At 32.1% G+C, this 14,126-nt stretch overlaps 4 protein-coding genes across 8 annotated transcripts; 3 read left to right on the top strand and 1 right to left on the bottom strand.

Moving 5' to 3' along the window:
• The first annotated feature begins 41 nt into the window (after positions 1 to 41).
• LOC117206619 (serine/threonine-protein kinase PLK4) lies at positions 42 to 3,555 on the top strand. Of its 3 annotated transcripts, XM_033446114.1 has the most exons (11): positions 42 to 241; positions 310 to 405; positions 515 to 841; positions 931 to 1,023; positions 1,103 to 1,384; positions 1,451 to 1,990; positions 2,063 to 2,368; positions 2,434 to 2,497; positions 2,570 to 2,715; positions 2,816 to 2,995; positions 3,079 to 3,555. In XM_033446114.1, the coding sequence occupies exons 1-11, from the start codon at positions 185 to 187 to the stop codon at positions 3,256 to 3,258; spliced, it is 2,271 nt and encodes a 756-aa protein (XP_033302005.1). In that variant the 5' UTR covers positions 42 to 184; the 3' UTR covers positions 3,259 to 3,555. The 3 variants fall into 3 exon arrangements, with proteins under 3 accessions (XP_033302005.1, XP_033302004.1, XP_033302006.1); XM_033446113.1 differs by having other exon boundaries at positions 2,434 to 2,715; XM_033446115.1 differs by having other exon boundaries at positions 46 to 241; positions 294 to 405; positions 2,434 to 2,715.
• Positions 3,556 to 4,090: 535 nt separating this feature from the next.
• On the top strand, positions 4,091 to 7,354 carry LOC117206531 (neuronal membrane glycoprotein M6-a). Of its 2 annotated transcripts, none has more exons than XM_033445979.1 (5): positions 4,091 to 4,509; positions 5,005 to 5,141; positions 5,227 to 5,409; positions 5,487 to 5,637; positions 5,728 to 7,354. In XM_033445979.1, the coding sequence occupies exons 1-5, from the start codon at positions 4,506 to 4,508 to the stop codon at positions 6,042 to 6,044; spliced, it is 792 nt and encodes a 263-aa protein (XP_033301870.1). In that variant the 5' UTR covers positions 4,091 to 4,505; the 3' UTR covers positions 6,045 to 7,354. The 2 variants fall into 2 exon arrangements, with proteins under 2 accessions (XP_033301870.1, XP_033301869.1); XM_033445978.1 differs by lacking the exon at positions 4,091 to 4,509 and adding an exon at positions 4,552 to 4,860.
• Positions 7,333 to 9,287, bottom strand: LOC117206532 (N-acetylglucosaminyl-phosphatidylinositol de-N-acetylase). Its single transcript, XM_033445980.1, has 5 exons — positions 8,477 to 9,287; positions 8,327 to 8,408; positions 8,016 to 8,212; positions 7,817 to 7,947; positions 7,333 to 7,740 (listed from the first exon to the last, which is right to left on the bottom strand). Exons 1-5 carry the CDS (start codon positions 8,787 to 8,789, stop codon positions 7,600 to 7,602), a joined length of 864 nt encoding a protein of 287 aa, XP_033301871.1. The 5' UTR covers positions 8,790 to 9,287; the 3' UTR covers positions 7,333 to 7,599.
• A 153-nt stretch (positions 9,288 to 9,440) lies between these two features.
• LOC117206533 (mitochondrial fission process protein 1) lies at positions 9,441 to 10,619 on the top strand. 2 transcript variants are annotated; one of them, XM_033445982.1, is made up of 4 exons: positions 9,441 to 9,572; positions 9,667 to 9,765; positions 9,859 to 9,986; positions 10,070 to 10,619. In XM_033445982.1, the coding sequence occupies exons 2-4, from the start codon at positions 9,711 to 9,713 to the stop codon at positions 10,355 to 10,357; spliced, it is 471 nt and encodes a 156-aa protein (XP_033301873.1). In that variant the 5' UTR covers positions 9,441 to 9,572; positions 9,667 to 9,710; the 3' UTR covers positions 10,358 to 10,619. The 2 variants fall into 2 exon arrangements, with proteins under 2 accessions (XP_033301873.1, XP_033301872.1); XM_033445981.1 differs by having other exon boundaries at positions 9,443 to 9,572; positions 9,653 to 9,765.
• The last annotated feature ends 3,507 nt before the right edge of the window (positions 10,620 to 14,126 follow it).

The raw sequence follows: 14,126 nt of genomic DNA on the forward strand, positions 1-14,126 counted from the left end.
GTACTTAAAGCGCCATCTACCGAACTCAAAACCATATAAAATTTACATATGGCGAACTCGCCATGTTATTTCTATTTACTAATTTATTGATATATTTACTAAATACATTTAATTTCGAAGAAATTGTATGCAAAAGAAAACTACCATATAGTGATCGTGGTGATTAAAGCAATTATATGGTTTTATGACTCGAAGGCCGGTGATGCCATCGCTATCGGGAGTTTTTGGTGAACAAATAGAGGTTAGCTTTTTGAATTTATCCGCTTACATGTTTTATTGTAACGTCTAATTAGTAATTTCTAATCGTAGGACTACGAAGTATTAAACTTACTTGGGAAAGGGGGTTTTGCTAGTGTATATAGAGCAAAATGTTTGCGCAGTGGTATAGAAGTCGCAATAAAAATGGTAATTTAAATAATCCTTTAAATTAAATATACGTACACATATCAATTGACATGTATTTAAAACAATTATTGTAAACAAACATTTAAATAGTTATTGTAAATAATTTTAGATCGACAAAAAATTGATGCAAGCTGCTGGGATGGTGGATAGAGTGGGTCAAGAAATAGCAATTCATTCGAAATTAAAGAACCCAGCTATTCTTGAACTGTACACAGTTTTCCAAGATGCTAATTATGTTTATTTGGTATTAGAATTATGTCATAATGGAGAACTTCAACGTTATTTTAAAATGCAAGGCTCTCGTGCATTGTCTGAAGCACAAGCTGGTCATATAATTAGTCAAGTAGTGCAAGGATTATTATATTTACACTCATACCAGATACTTCACAGAGATATGTCTTTGTCGAATTTGCTTCTGACTAAGGACATGCAAGTGGTAAAAAAACTTATTTAGTAAAATTATATGATCTTTGAATGTGATAATTAAACTGGATGCATTAAAAGTAGTTTAATCTTAATTTATAGAAAATAGCAGATTTTGGTCTAGCTACCCAATTAACAAGGCCTGATGAAAAACACTTAACTATGTGTGGTACTCCTAATTATATATCACCAGAGGTCTGTCAAATAATTTGTAATTATATGTAAGGAATATAGAATAATTAGAATATAATACTAATTGCTTATATTATTGTAGATAGCAACAAGGTCATCACATGGTTTGGAAGCAGATGTATGGAGTTTAGGATGCATGCTATATACTCTATTAGTTGGCAAACCTCCATTTGATACAGATGCTGTTAAAAGCACTTTGACACGTGTGGTGATGGCTGATTATATTATGCCAGCTCATTTATCAGATAATGCTAAAGACCTAATAGATAAGTTATTAAAAAAGAATCCAAAAGATAGAATCCGCTTGCGTGATATTCCGAAACATCCGTTTATCACTAATATAAAAAAAAATAAATTATACAATGTAAGTAATAAATAAAAAGATCGTGTAAAAAATCAACCAGCTTATTATAGATATTTGTATTAATAGGAAAAGAATAATATGAACAAAGGATTATTGGGAGATGGTATCATTGATTCAGGGGTTGGAAGAACATTGTCTTCATATGGAAGGCCAAGAATGCGTTGTAGGTCGGAAGAGAGAATATCATCAACACCCATTATGTCTAGTGCTCTTGGACCTATGTTTAGCGCGAAAAGTGATCCTTCATCCGAGCCTGTTGTAAGAATGCATTCACAAAGAACAAATGCTATAGATTATCGCGCTAAAGAATATCCTGTATTAACTGGAATACCATTAGTACCACAAAGTAAAGTTTTCTCACAATGTGAGCTTTATACCAGTTCCAATGCATATCAGGAAAGTGACAAACACAAGTATGATAAACATAGGAAAAAAGAAAAAGCTGAAAATTGTTCTGAAAATACAGAAAACGGTGGAAAATTATCAGTCTCACCTTTGTCTTCTAAAAGATTGCAACCTGTGAGACATAAGACAAAAACTGCAATTCTTACTATTTTAGATAATGGTGAAGTTTGCGTCGAGTTTATTAAACGTAGAAATGGCATGGTATGTATTAAAAAATTAATGTTTAAATAAATTTTTCACGTGAATATATATATAATTGCCTTTCTGTTGTAGGAAAAAATAAGTGAAGTGTGTCGAATATCGAACGATGGTTTAAGAATTATTCTCTACAAACCAACATCATTAACGAATATTGGTAATCAACCACTCCCGTTACCGACTCGTGGGGCAGATAGCATTTATTCATACGAAAATTTACCTGCCCATCATCACAAAAAGTACATATATGCTTCTCGTTTCATAAAACTTGTAAAAGCAAAAACTCCGAAATTAACGATGTATACTGAACGATCAAAATGTCAGTTTATGGAAAATGGACCACATCCAAATTGTGAAATTCACTTTTATGATGGAGTAAAGGTATAAAAATAAATATCATAAATTATAGGTAAATATTGAAGACATTAAGATTTTTATCCTTATAGATTGAACGTGTTGATGGTATAGTAAAAATAATGGAAAGGAGTGATGGTTCCACTTATGTCGAGGGTGAATTTCCATCCCATTTAGATACATATTACGAACACTATTCAGAATGTTATCAGCGTTGTTTGTTGATAGAGTCTACTTTAACATCTTTAGAAACAGCTACTGGATATTCCTGCTTTCCTATTCTTATTGGACGTAAGCCCAATACGGCTTTGAGTGATTCTCCTTGTTTACAAGGAAAAGAGAATATTTCGCAAGCAACAAACAATGCACCCGTCGTAAGTAACAAAATACGTATAATTTCTTTAATAAAATATACATAATTTTATAAATTAAAAAAAAAGTATTAATAATATACATAATTGATTAATATTGTAGATGCCATCTTTTGATGCTAGTTCTGTTATTTCGACGGTAGCATCGCGGTCTCGAAAAATGAATTCTATACGAAATATTGGTAATAGTTTTTGTAAAGTATCAATTCCAGGTATAGGTACTGCGACAAAATTATCTTCTGGAGACATTCATGTTGATTACAGAGATGGTTCTACTTTAACTGTAAGTATATTTATAAATTACATTAATAATATTAGAATCAGTAAAATGAGATAACATAATTTGATCAAATTTATTATTTTAAGCTAAGTCCTCAGAGCAATGGCAATGATATAATCTATAAAGGTAATAATGGTATGGTTATAAAATATAATCAGAATTATCAACAAAACGTGGAAGTACCACATATTGTTAAAGAAAAATTATGCCACCTACCTGGAGTTATTAAATACTTTGCTCAACCGAAGAGTAAGAACATCCGGTAGTTTTTAGCTATACATTTAGATATAAAATGTTTTGTATAAAATATAGAGAGTGGGCCAAATAAAATATTCTAAGCTATTTCTACCCAAATTAGTGCAGACACGGACTTTTTTTTTGAACTATTACATATCTATGCAACAAATTTTTCTTGGGCGACTACTGGAGGAACAAACGAAATAATATTTGCCATTTTTAACAGGCAAATAAGATATACATAGTCTAAAAAATAGTGACGAAGAATACTTTTCTGATTTAAAATTTATAGAAAACTTTATTAATATATGATAATATTAATATAACTTTCTATTATAAAAAATAGGAGGAGCTCCTCTTTGTTCCCTCAGCAAATTACTCCCTGGCTTTCCCATCCCATTTAATTAAAAAAAAAGTGGAGCCTTGTTTGCATTTATTTCAAAGAAAATAACTTGGAATACCTTATTTAACTCGCTCTTTGAAAAGTAATTTTCTTATAATAAGAGCAAAATTATATTTTTTATATTTACATAGCATATATACAATATCTTTTAAGTAGTTGATTTTTTAAATATAAGGAGGTAGATACATCTTAATTTTTTTTCTATATTTCTAAACTTATATCAGAATTTTATTATATAAGATTCTATAATAAAAGATTTAATATCTTTTATGCTATCATATACAAAATATAAAATCAAATGTAATTTTCAGTCAAATTTAAAATAAAGGTATCCAAGTCAATAAAAACTACAGCTATAATTCATTACTAGAATAATAGTTGATTGTAGTAAAAAGGAACAGTATGTTTGATTTATTACGTGCCCTACAATCTATAATCGAGAGGACAACGATCCCATTCACTTTTCCTTTTGTCGCCATATTGGTTTGTTTTAAAAGCTTATTCAAAAACAAATGATATTCTCCAAAAATACATATATTTTACTTAAAACGCAATAATTACTACACAATATTAACATATACAGATTTATTCTGCTAAACCAGACAAATAAAGTAGAAGAAAATATTTTCGAAATATTCTAAGGGCCAATTAATAATAATAGTCTGTCAGAACCCGTAGAATCTCTATTAACAAATGGTGTAATGTGCTGATGTGTAATTACGAGAAACGTGTAGGATGTTGTTCACTAATACAGTAGAATGACATCCAATTACGACATTAATTGAGAGAATTCTAGCATTGTAGTCTCAGAATCTACAACGGGCAGTGCCCACCTAAAACGAACTTAACCTTGAACAACATTAAAATCGAAAGATGGGTAAGCAACAAATTTACAACAATTGTTTATTTATGTACGGTAGTGATAAAAGGTCTTCTCCCTCGAATAGAAACCTTTCCTAGTAACGATCTAATATCGCGGGTAATCGTACGATATGCATGATAATCTTATCTGTCATACATATATGTGGAAACATTACTCATTCATCGTTTAATCATCGCTTCATACTTCGTTCAAACGAATGTTAGAGTCATTTATGATTAAAGATGAGGAACGATCAAGATGCAAGTGATAGTTTACCGTTACGTAGACGGTTTAATAGTAATATTAGTATAGATAGATTTTCCGAAAAAAGTCTTCATATGCTTGATTATGAATATCGATCTTGTAGTAAGTTCTTTATAATATAAACTTACGTATATGTTAGTATACAAACTTTAGAAGTCAGTAATAACCTGTTTTATAACTTTTGAGACAATATCATTAATTTATATATACTAAATCATTAATAAATTATTTTTTTAACGTCTGTAGGGAGTATGTGCAATGATTGTATGGCCAGAGTACCATATGCAACTCTTATTGCAACAATAATGTGTTGCTTAGGAGTTGGTATATTCTGTGGTACAATGTATAGAGGTGTTACATTGGGCTCTTTAATGATGGATCAGGTAAGTTGTCACTATAATCCTATTATAATGTTCTTTTTATATACATTGTACATTTAATGTGTTTGTTTATAATTATGTATTTAAGGTATTTCATTTAAGACTTGGATGGTTAGAGCCTGTTCAATTGACTTTTGCAACACTTGGTGCTAGTATGGCAGCTTTAGGTTTTATGATATTATGTGTTGGTTGTCTTGCAACTGGAGCTACAAGACATAAAGTATATAGAGCCTGGAGGTCCAGAGTTGGTGGACGTATCTCATGTGCTGTTGTATGTAACTTTAATGTTATTAGTTATAATATCACAGTATGAAGTAGCATAAATAGAATATTCTTTACATTTTTTAGTTCATGACAATTACTTATATATTACAATTAGGATGGCTCCTAATATTTGCATTTTTGGTTATAATTGCTTGGATTTTTACTATATTCTGGGGTTTATGCAGTAATCCTCGTGTCCAGTCTCTTGATCAATGCATTGATTTCACTCAATTTAGTAAGTACAATTTATTTGTGTTTTAAATGCATTTATTAATTAATTAATTACTATGGGTAGATAAAATTTCATATACTATATTTCTTGAAGGTTTTATATTTCCAAATAATACAAGAGTAGAGGATATGAAAGTATGTGGACCACAAGAAGTGAAATTATTTTGTAAAGATTTTGTTGAAAAAGCAGAGATCATGTTTATTTTAGCAACAGTAGCTGCCATGTTGGTTGTATTAAGTCTCATACATTATTTAATGTGTTTATCTGCTAACTATGCACATATTAGAGATCATGAGAAGTTTCAAGAATTACAAGAACTTCAATACCTGCAAGATCCAGGAGATCCAGATTCTCCTCAACCCGGTATGGGAACTTTGAGCTCGCACCATCGTGTCAAGGATAGATTCTAGGATACGGCCCGCGAGATCTTCGCGATGAACCCCCTATAACTTTAACATTCTTGTTTACGAAACATTGAAGACATCTACTCTACAAGAATTAATAATGAATTTGATGTTATTCTCCTCTATGTACCTAAATTCAGTATTCTACTAATTGATTAATGTTGTAGTAGTTTACTGATCGAGGATCTTGCGGGAACATTTTATGCCGTCCATTTTCTGCGACTGTCTTGTTAGCATTTATTTTGTTTTAAAGGTATGAATTCGTTAAGTAATGTTTTAAGGCAAATAAGATTTCATCTTTCATAATATTAATTCCTTCGATTATTTGTTGAACTTCTATGTATGCAGTGTAAGACATATGAGAACATTCCATATTTCGTACATATTTGTTGATAAAGTATAGTTTATTTTGAGCGAAACTGTATATACGTGCGAGATACGAGTAATATAAGCGCACAGAGAGTATTCTTTCTAAACTATTTGCTATACAAAGATATGCTTATATATACTTATAATTCGTACTCACAAATTTCTACTATGCATTAATATATTGTTTCATATTACAAGTTTATTTAATATTATCTTTATATTATGTAAGACTATAAATGCAGACTGCATCTATTTGATGTCATTCTAACAGAGATTTTTTTTACATAAAAGGTGCAGCTTTTTTGTACCTCTTTAGGATAAAATAAGAAAATTACTGATATGATGTATTACTAGTGAAGTATTTTAATTATGTTTGAGGAAAGAGCCAAATAATTATATTTTAAATTTTCTACTTATATTTAGTAAATGATAAAAATACTTAAAAGATCTATAATTTAATAATTATGATTTTTTCCAACATGCATAGTTCAGTTTTATGTCACAGATCTATTGCTATTTTATAAAAGATCAAATTATACCGTAAAAAATGTTAAATGTTAAAAAGACAATATGAAGATAATTCTAATTATACTTTATGCACAAATCTTAACTGTGCCAAATCTAATACGATTTAAATTATGAGAAATTATCACGTATATTGTACGTTATCGCTAAGAGACAGATTTTAAAAATGGATATATCTAAAATCTAGAATAGCAAGTATAACTTGCAATAATTTCGTACTTGCTCAAATTCTTTAATAGCAATTCAAAATACCAAATCAAATTGGATGTGCATACGTTGAAAAAAATTCTGTATATTACATATACGTAATAAGAACATATCAAACTGAGGATTGTACTTTATCTACACAAATTTGCAATAGAATAATCAAATAAGTAAAATTAATGCACAAATTACATATAATAAAAAATGTGTTTATTGTTTTCCTCGAGATACATTCTTATTTCTTGAGATACATTCTTATTTCTAAACAATTGTATATTTCTGTAAGATCGAATAAAAAAATACTTTCTACTCAAATTGTATGTTCAGTGTTTACAAATATTTCTGAAGTTTCTTTGAGAATGGTATAATGTCTTTATTATATGTACATTAATAGATAAATTTAATTCTTCAATATGTACAATTAATTACAATTTGTACAATAGTATAAATTAATGTCTATAGATTATTCATCATCAAACTGAAGATCCAATTCCAAATCAAGAGCACACACTTCTTGTAAGGTATTAATGAATGTATATCGCGAAAATATCATGTACAACTTTCGAAACCAAACATATTGTGACTTGTGTGCAGCCATAGCCTTCTGTAAAGGTAATTCCTATATGTTAGCAACTATGATCGATATGATACGAAATTATATATGTTAACTGCACACTTACTTTTATACTATTTTTTTGATCATATGTTATTAAATACCAATATGAAGCAGATAACAAACTAATTGGCAAATCTAAAAGTTGTACATACTTTCTAATTATATTCACAGATTCTAAAACATATAGTTTACAATCTGGAAAGAGATTCAATTATTTAAAGTGTTTTATATATCAATTTAATACACCAATAAATAATACTAACAATATGGTACTTTTTTTTCTATGCATAATGCAGCTATGGCATAGTATAAAGAAATGTGATTCTTATGTTTGCTTATTCCATGTTTATCAAATGTTACAACTGCATTGATTTTATAAATCTCTACATGTTGCAAAACACATTCTGCCACTACCTCTGTTGGCCATTGTACATTTTGATCATCAGGTAACTCTGTACTCCTATACATGTATTTATTGAACTAAGATAGAAGATTAAAAAGGTAATATTGAACTGTATTCAAATAATTACCAAGAAGTTATTTTGTAAATTAGATAGATGAAACAATTTCTTACATCACTATAGTTACATTATCTTCTGGAATTCCTAATAGTTTTGCACATTGCCATAATTCTTCTTTCCTCTTCTTATCCCCACCTAAAATGATATGTAGAGATTTTTTAACATCCAGAATATGAAAATTCATATGGGATTAATAAACGTACCATTGCTAAGACAGAGGAGGTAAATCTTACTAGCCTTTGATCTTGTAACCCAGTACATCAGTGGACCAAAAAACATGACCTCATCATCAGGATGAGCTGTAACTAACAGTATTCTGGCAGGTGGACCCGGAAGCTGCCACACTGTGTGGTTAACTCTCTTCAAGATTGAATAAAGAGAAATACAAACGCAAAAATACGCAGTAACAGCTATTAGCAACTGCCATGAAATTTCATTGATGTAAAACCACCACCAACAAATTATTTCATTAATTTGTATACTAAGATATTCTCTAATTAAATTGAGATCTATCATGTTGAATGGTGATATATGAACTATTTTCACTTACGAATATTACGGTCCTGTCATACTTCTGGAAGAGTAAACTATTTCGTTAGAATTAGAGACAACATTTCTTTTGTTTAAAGGACTTTGCAAGGTTATGTTATACGAGATAATAGGATTGAGCGCCATACTTGAGTACGTTAATACAAATTCACTATTGTAATGCTTGTATACTCTGCTCCTGAGACTATTATTATTTGTTAAATTATTTTCTTTTATAAATAAAAAATCTAGATATTCCTTAGTACTTATTCAAATTACTTTTACTAACATTCAATTATGTGATTAATGTGTAGGAATTTTGATATAATTATTTCAAGTTTTAGTTATTTTATATATCGTTAATTGTTGTCTTTCATAAAATTAAAAATTCACTCAACAATGAAGTCTATGGCAATATTGATTACGTTCTATAAGGAATCATGTAGTATTTGAAATAGAACATTACTAGAAGTTTAATTTTTAAATCGTCTTGTAATTTATGAATTTATTTCTTTTCTACAATTGTACGTACAAGTCAGATTATATTTGTTCATTAAACTTTGTCTTCACATTATTTTGAATCCTTTATCACGGATAAATTGTTGATATTACAACAGAGTTACCAAGAAGTAAAAGTCTCTAGATTTAAAATTTTGACTATAGATCTCTCGAATCTTTTTAAAAGACAATAATCTTTTATCATGTATTCTGTAATTGTATGAAAATAATTATTTACTTCAAGTAATTTCACAGAAGCGCACCTAATTATTTGTAAGTTATGCAATTTATATTTTGGAAAAAATCGATACTACGCCAATGAGCGTCATTTATTATATCGAGTAACTTTACAGATGCATGAAACTAGGTTATATTTAGTATTCTGAAAATTTAATAAACAAAATTTCTACCATGGACATAAAAAAAGAAGTGGATCTATACCGTGATACACCTATCAGATATTTGGGTAATGAAAGACTATTGTAGTCGCTTTTTTAAACAGTTTCTTATTATTTTCATTCATTAACATTATGAATGACATTTTTGATTCCCTTTTCAGGATATGCAAACGAAATTGGAGAAGCTTTTAGATCTATAGTTCCAAATTCAATTGTATGGCTCAGTTACGCTGTAGCCAGTGGCTACGTTCTTGCAGACACAATTAACAATGGCTTTAAAGCTTATCAAGTAAGCAATTCATAAGAAAAATATTATTTAAACATACTGTACATATTAATAAGACTACTATAAATATGAATTGTATGTTTCAGGATAATGTAACTCAAAAAGCAACAAAAAATACTGTACTTTCCATGACAGACACTTTATTGTGGCAGTCATTTGCATCTGTAGTTGTGCCTGGTTTGACGATTAACAGAGTTTGCGCTGCTGTTCAATTTGTACAAAAAAGAAGTAATAATGTGTTCTTAAAAAGCAAATGGATTCCAACCATTATTGGTTTAGCATCCATACCTTTCATAATACGTCCTATAGACAATATAGTAGAAGAAACAATGAATGTAACATACAGAAGGTGGATAGGATACTATCCAAAATGACCATTAATTAATAATATATGATTATTCAGAGCTGTTCGAGAATAGATCTTAGATTTATTCGGTTTTCGAATGAAACGAAAACATTTTCGCTTGTACATTACTCTAGCATAAAAATGCTAATATAATATTACTGAAAGTTATCTATTTTATTATACTATACACGTTGAATTTTGTATTGCATTGCTCAATATCTTGGAACATGTATTCGAAAACAAATCCGAATGCTTTGTTAAAAACAAACAAATAAAATTCGTTATTGTTATTTTTGTTTTTCTCTCATTTCATTTTTGTGTATGCCAGTTTGATCAAAGATGGTTTTTTTCTACTAATATCTACAACAAGAACAACAAACGAGCATATAAATATTATAATTTTCTAATATTGCGCTGATACATCGAACTTTTTTATTAATCATATATTACTTACGTTACTTATGTCGGTATCTATCACTTCAAACTAGAGCGCGCGAAGTAGAATTGTCCAATATATAGTCAGACGCACTGAACATGCTTATCAAGCTCAAAATTCTAAATCGAACGCAACAAATAACACATATTATTACATTATATTGTTTATTTTGAAACAACTGTACCTTACATAATAGAGGATATGTTTCATAATAAAAAAATAACTCGTCGAAAAAAAGAACGACTATCTAAAAGATATTACATAAATGTTTCTTTTCCTTCTTCTATTACCCTCGTATCTTTTATATTTTTATTTGAAATATCAGTTCATAATTTTCTCTCGTTTGATCGCGAGACTTAAATAAACGATGGAGATTCGTTGAAAAATCAATAATAATTACCGTAGACGGAAAATCGTAACTCATAGGCCACGTTCATTTTCCCATTTATCGTCTTGTCGGGTCAAACGAGCTAGCCGCAGAACAATGGGTCGACATTGCATAGGAACGAATAGCCTGTCATACCTGTGACATATATTTTTTCGTCACAGGTACAATCACTACGTCAACCGACAAGAAAAACTAATCGTATTTCTTTGTTCGCGGAACTGACTTCGCGATTTTGCAAGACGAACTACGCGCCAAATACGGATAGAACATTTTGTTCCTACTACGAATCTACGATTTCAAGTACGATACACATCGTAATGTGTACGAATCGGCAAGGGATTCATTTTTATTCCATTATCGTTAGATTGTGGTTTTTTTAAGTATTTATGGGGAATTTGAAGGTGCAAAATACACAGATTGCGTATAACATACAAAAATATATAAAATATAAAAATATATGGTACTCGTTATAATATCAAGGAAACTAAACAATTGCCCACCTAAATTCCACTTTTTAATTATACGAATTTGCATAAATATCTGCAGCCTAATTATCATATCTTTTATATGTTTTCCATTTGTTTTCCTTTTTCTGTGTACGGAACACGAGCGCATACGGTAGTGAATTTCTCATTTTCGTAAAATTAACTATCCTTCCATTCGATCTACTAAAACGCCTTGTAGACGAGATACTTGGAGGTTAAGTAGAATCTGATTTGGGAAGAGGCATCAATTTCTCGCTAATTAATTCTCATACAGTTATTACGTATTATAGCATTTTATTGCCTCTTAAAAGTTGGCGCAATACGATTTACTGCTGGTCGAGTTGCGGATAAAACGTGCAAAAAAATCCAACGCCCGGGGATTCTCGCGATTATGAAATTCCGTATATATGTCTTCGTCGTTAGATTTACAGCACAATAATAACAGGATGCACAAAAACGGAAGCATTTTAATTCTGATGTTCAAGTACTATCGACGGTTGGTAATCGGACAAATTACACGATTAGGAGATAGTGCATTGTGCAAATTAATAAAAGTCGACGATAAAATAAAAAAGATGCGTTAATAACATTTTTTAAATCGTTAAAATCATCGCATTGTTGACAACTTTGGTCGTGTAATTATTTGCGATGAAACATTTCCTTTTAAACGAACAATTGTAAAACTGAGTACGAAAACAAACAAAAGCATGTGAATTAGTCAAAAGTCACAAGTTGATCAACTTTATTTTTTGAAGATTTCTTAATTTCGGTATCAGAATACATGGCTAGCTTTTTTAAATCAATTTTTTTAGATGCCAAACAATTAACCTCGATAAAATACGTCAAATTGTCTCCTATGTAATTGGTATATACGTAGATTCAAATAATTGTTTCGTTCTAACCGAATCAATTTCGAAGTTTCGATGTATCGTTTCGATCGAAAATTGTTTAGTAGATGGGTATGCAAGACTAAATAAGATAGAGGAAATTCGATTTTATGAGACTTTTTCGAAAGGATATAATTGTCCGCAGAAGGAGGATAAAATAGGACGAAGGACTATACTTACACAGGCGCTGGGTTACGAATTGACACATTCATGGGTCGGTCGATTTTTCACGGGACCCTATAATAATCTTGACAGCTTTTCAGTAGTCTATGGTCGACCCTCGTAATAAGGTTAACCAGTCCACCGTGATATAATTTATAGAGGCCACTTGTTTACGGCTAATTATGGCGGCACGCGGGCGACGAGTACGTTCTTTTTTCTCGTATGTCGTATGTCACGCGTTTCCGACAGTCGACAGTGTCTCGAGTTCGATGAAATTTAAGAACGCATCGACGTAAACGTACAACTGAGATCTGTTATCACGATCAGCGAACATATAGAGAAGCATAAACCGTGAAACCTAAATTCTTCGCACTGTTCTTCGTTATAACAAACGGGAGCGTCTATCAAACACGACGAAAATCACGCGTAGACTCTGTTCGAGTGGCAGCCGAACGCTATAAACAATGCTAATGGGCCAGCGAGCCTAACGTATTTCTCTGGTGCAAGATCGACGGAAGATAACTCGTAACCGAGAGAAAAGCAAAAGTCCACCGGTATCGATCCTTTAAAACCATCGAACAATAGCTCGAAGAGGTCCTTAATCGATAGAAAGCAACGCATTGCCTCGGTACACGCCTCCGTCACAAAACGAGCCTCGCGATAAGGTTATGTCTCGTGAGTCGAACAGAGGGCGCGTACACACATGCATACGGACAGGTATGTGTGCTATCGGCGCGAATAACGGAGCGAGGAGGAAAGAAGATCCGAGGAACGTCCGCGGGAAGGAAAGCGACGGTTTAACAGGAAAAATAAAAAAAGAAGGAAAGATGCCGTGGCCTGAGAGGAGGATCAGGTAAAGGCGAAGAAGCGAGAGAAGGAAGTAAAGGAGAAAGGAAGAAGGGTAAAGAGAGAGAAAAGTAGACTGGCGAGGGGGAGTAGGAGCGGGGGAGGGGGACAGAGGGATACGTATTTCGCGGGCTCGAGTGGTAAAGATTCTCTGAAACCTGTGGCATTTCGCGAGGTACTCTTCTCTTCGGTATACGCCGAAGGGGGATCGATAGCGCGTCAGAGACGAGGAGAATCAGGCGGCAGGCTATTTCGAGCAACAACACGGCGGCAGAAGCAGCAGAAGCAGTAGCAACGACAGAAGCGTCCCGTCCGCCGCCAGAGATCCGCAGCCATTCCACGGCCATGTCTGACGGCGCACGGGGTTGGCTACGCCCGAGCGGGGTCTAGCCAGCCAATCGGAACGGAGCGCGAAAGGTCCCGCGCCGTGGTCGTGTCCAATGGGCGTAGCCCGTTCCAGCTAGGCGCGCGACGTCTTGTCCAAGTAGAGGGGGGCCCTCGCGGTTGTCACAGGTGCAGCCAGTTGGCTGGCGAACTCGAGGCGAGCGTGCTCGAGGATCGTCGCGTTTCACGTTTCGCGTCGTCGATCAAAG

The sequence above is a fragment of the Bombus bifarius genome, unplaced genomic scaffold (genome assembly GCF_011952205.1).
Source record: "Bombus bifarius isolate JDL3187 unplaced genomic scaffold, Bbif_JDL3187 scf7180000008008, whole genome shotgun sequence".
Taxonomy (NCBI): domain Eukaryota; kingdom Metazoa; phylum Arthropoda; class Insecta; order Hymenoptera; family Apidae; genus Bombus; species Bombus bifarius.

Bases quoted from the DNA above. Each gene is read 5' to 3' on its own strand.
- LOC117206619 (XM_033446113.1), top strand. From the start codon at position 185: ATGACTCGAAGGCCGGTGATGCCATCGCTATCGGGAGTTTTTGGTGAA. The intron at 242-309 runs GTTAGCTTTTTG...TTCTAATCGTAG, and splicing joins TTTTTGGTGAACAAATAGAG to GACTACGAAGTATTAAACTT. The intron at 406-514 runs GTAATTTAAATA...AAATAATTTTAG, and splicing joins TAGAAGTCGCAATAAAAATG to ATCGACAAAAAATTGATGCA.
- LOC117206531 (XM_033445978.1), top strand. From the start codon at position 4,737: ATGAGGAACGATCAAGATGCAAGTGATAGTTTACCGTTACGTAGACGG. The intron at 4,861-5,004 runs GTAAGTTCTTTA...TAACGTCTGTAG, and splicing joins TTATGAATATCGATCTTGTA to GGAGTATGTGCAATGATTGT. The intron at 5,410-5,486 runs GTATGTAACTTT...TACATTTTTTAG, and splicing joins GACGTATCTCATGTGCTGTT to TTCATGACAATTACTTATAT.
- LOC117206532 (XM_033445980.1), bottom strand. From the start codon at position 8,789: ATGATAGATCTCAATTTAATTAGAGAATATCTTAGTATACAAATTAAT. The intron at 8,409-8,476 runs GTACGTTTATTA...ATATCATTTTAG, and splicing joins CCTCCTCTGTCTTAGCAATG to GTGGGGATAAGAAGAGGAAA. The intron at 7,948-8,015 runs GTTAGTATTATT...ATCTCTTTCCAG, and splicing joins AGAAAAAAAAGTACCATATT to ATTGTAAACTATATGTTTTA.
- LOC117206533 (XM_033445982.1), top strand. From the start codon at position 9,711: ATGGACATAAAAAAAGAAGTGGATCTATACCGTGATACACCTATCAGA. The intron at 9,766-9,858 runs GTAATGAAAGAC...TTCCCTTTTCAG, and splicing joins TACACCTATCAGATATTTGG to GATATGCAAACGAAATTGGA. The intron at 9,987-10,069 runs GTAAGCAATTCA...TGTATGTTTCAG, and splicing joins ATGGCTTTAAAGCTTATCAA to GATAATGTAACTCAAAAAGC.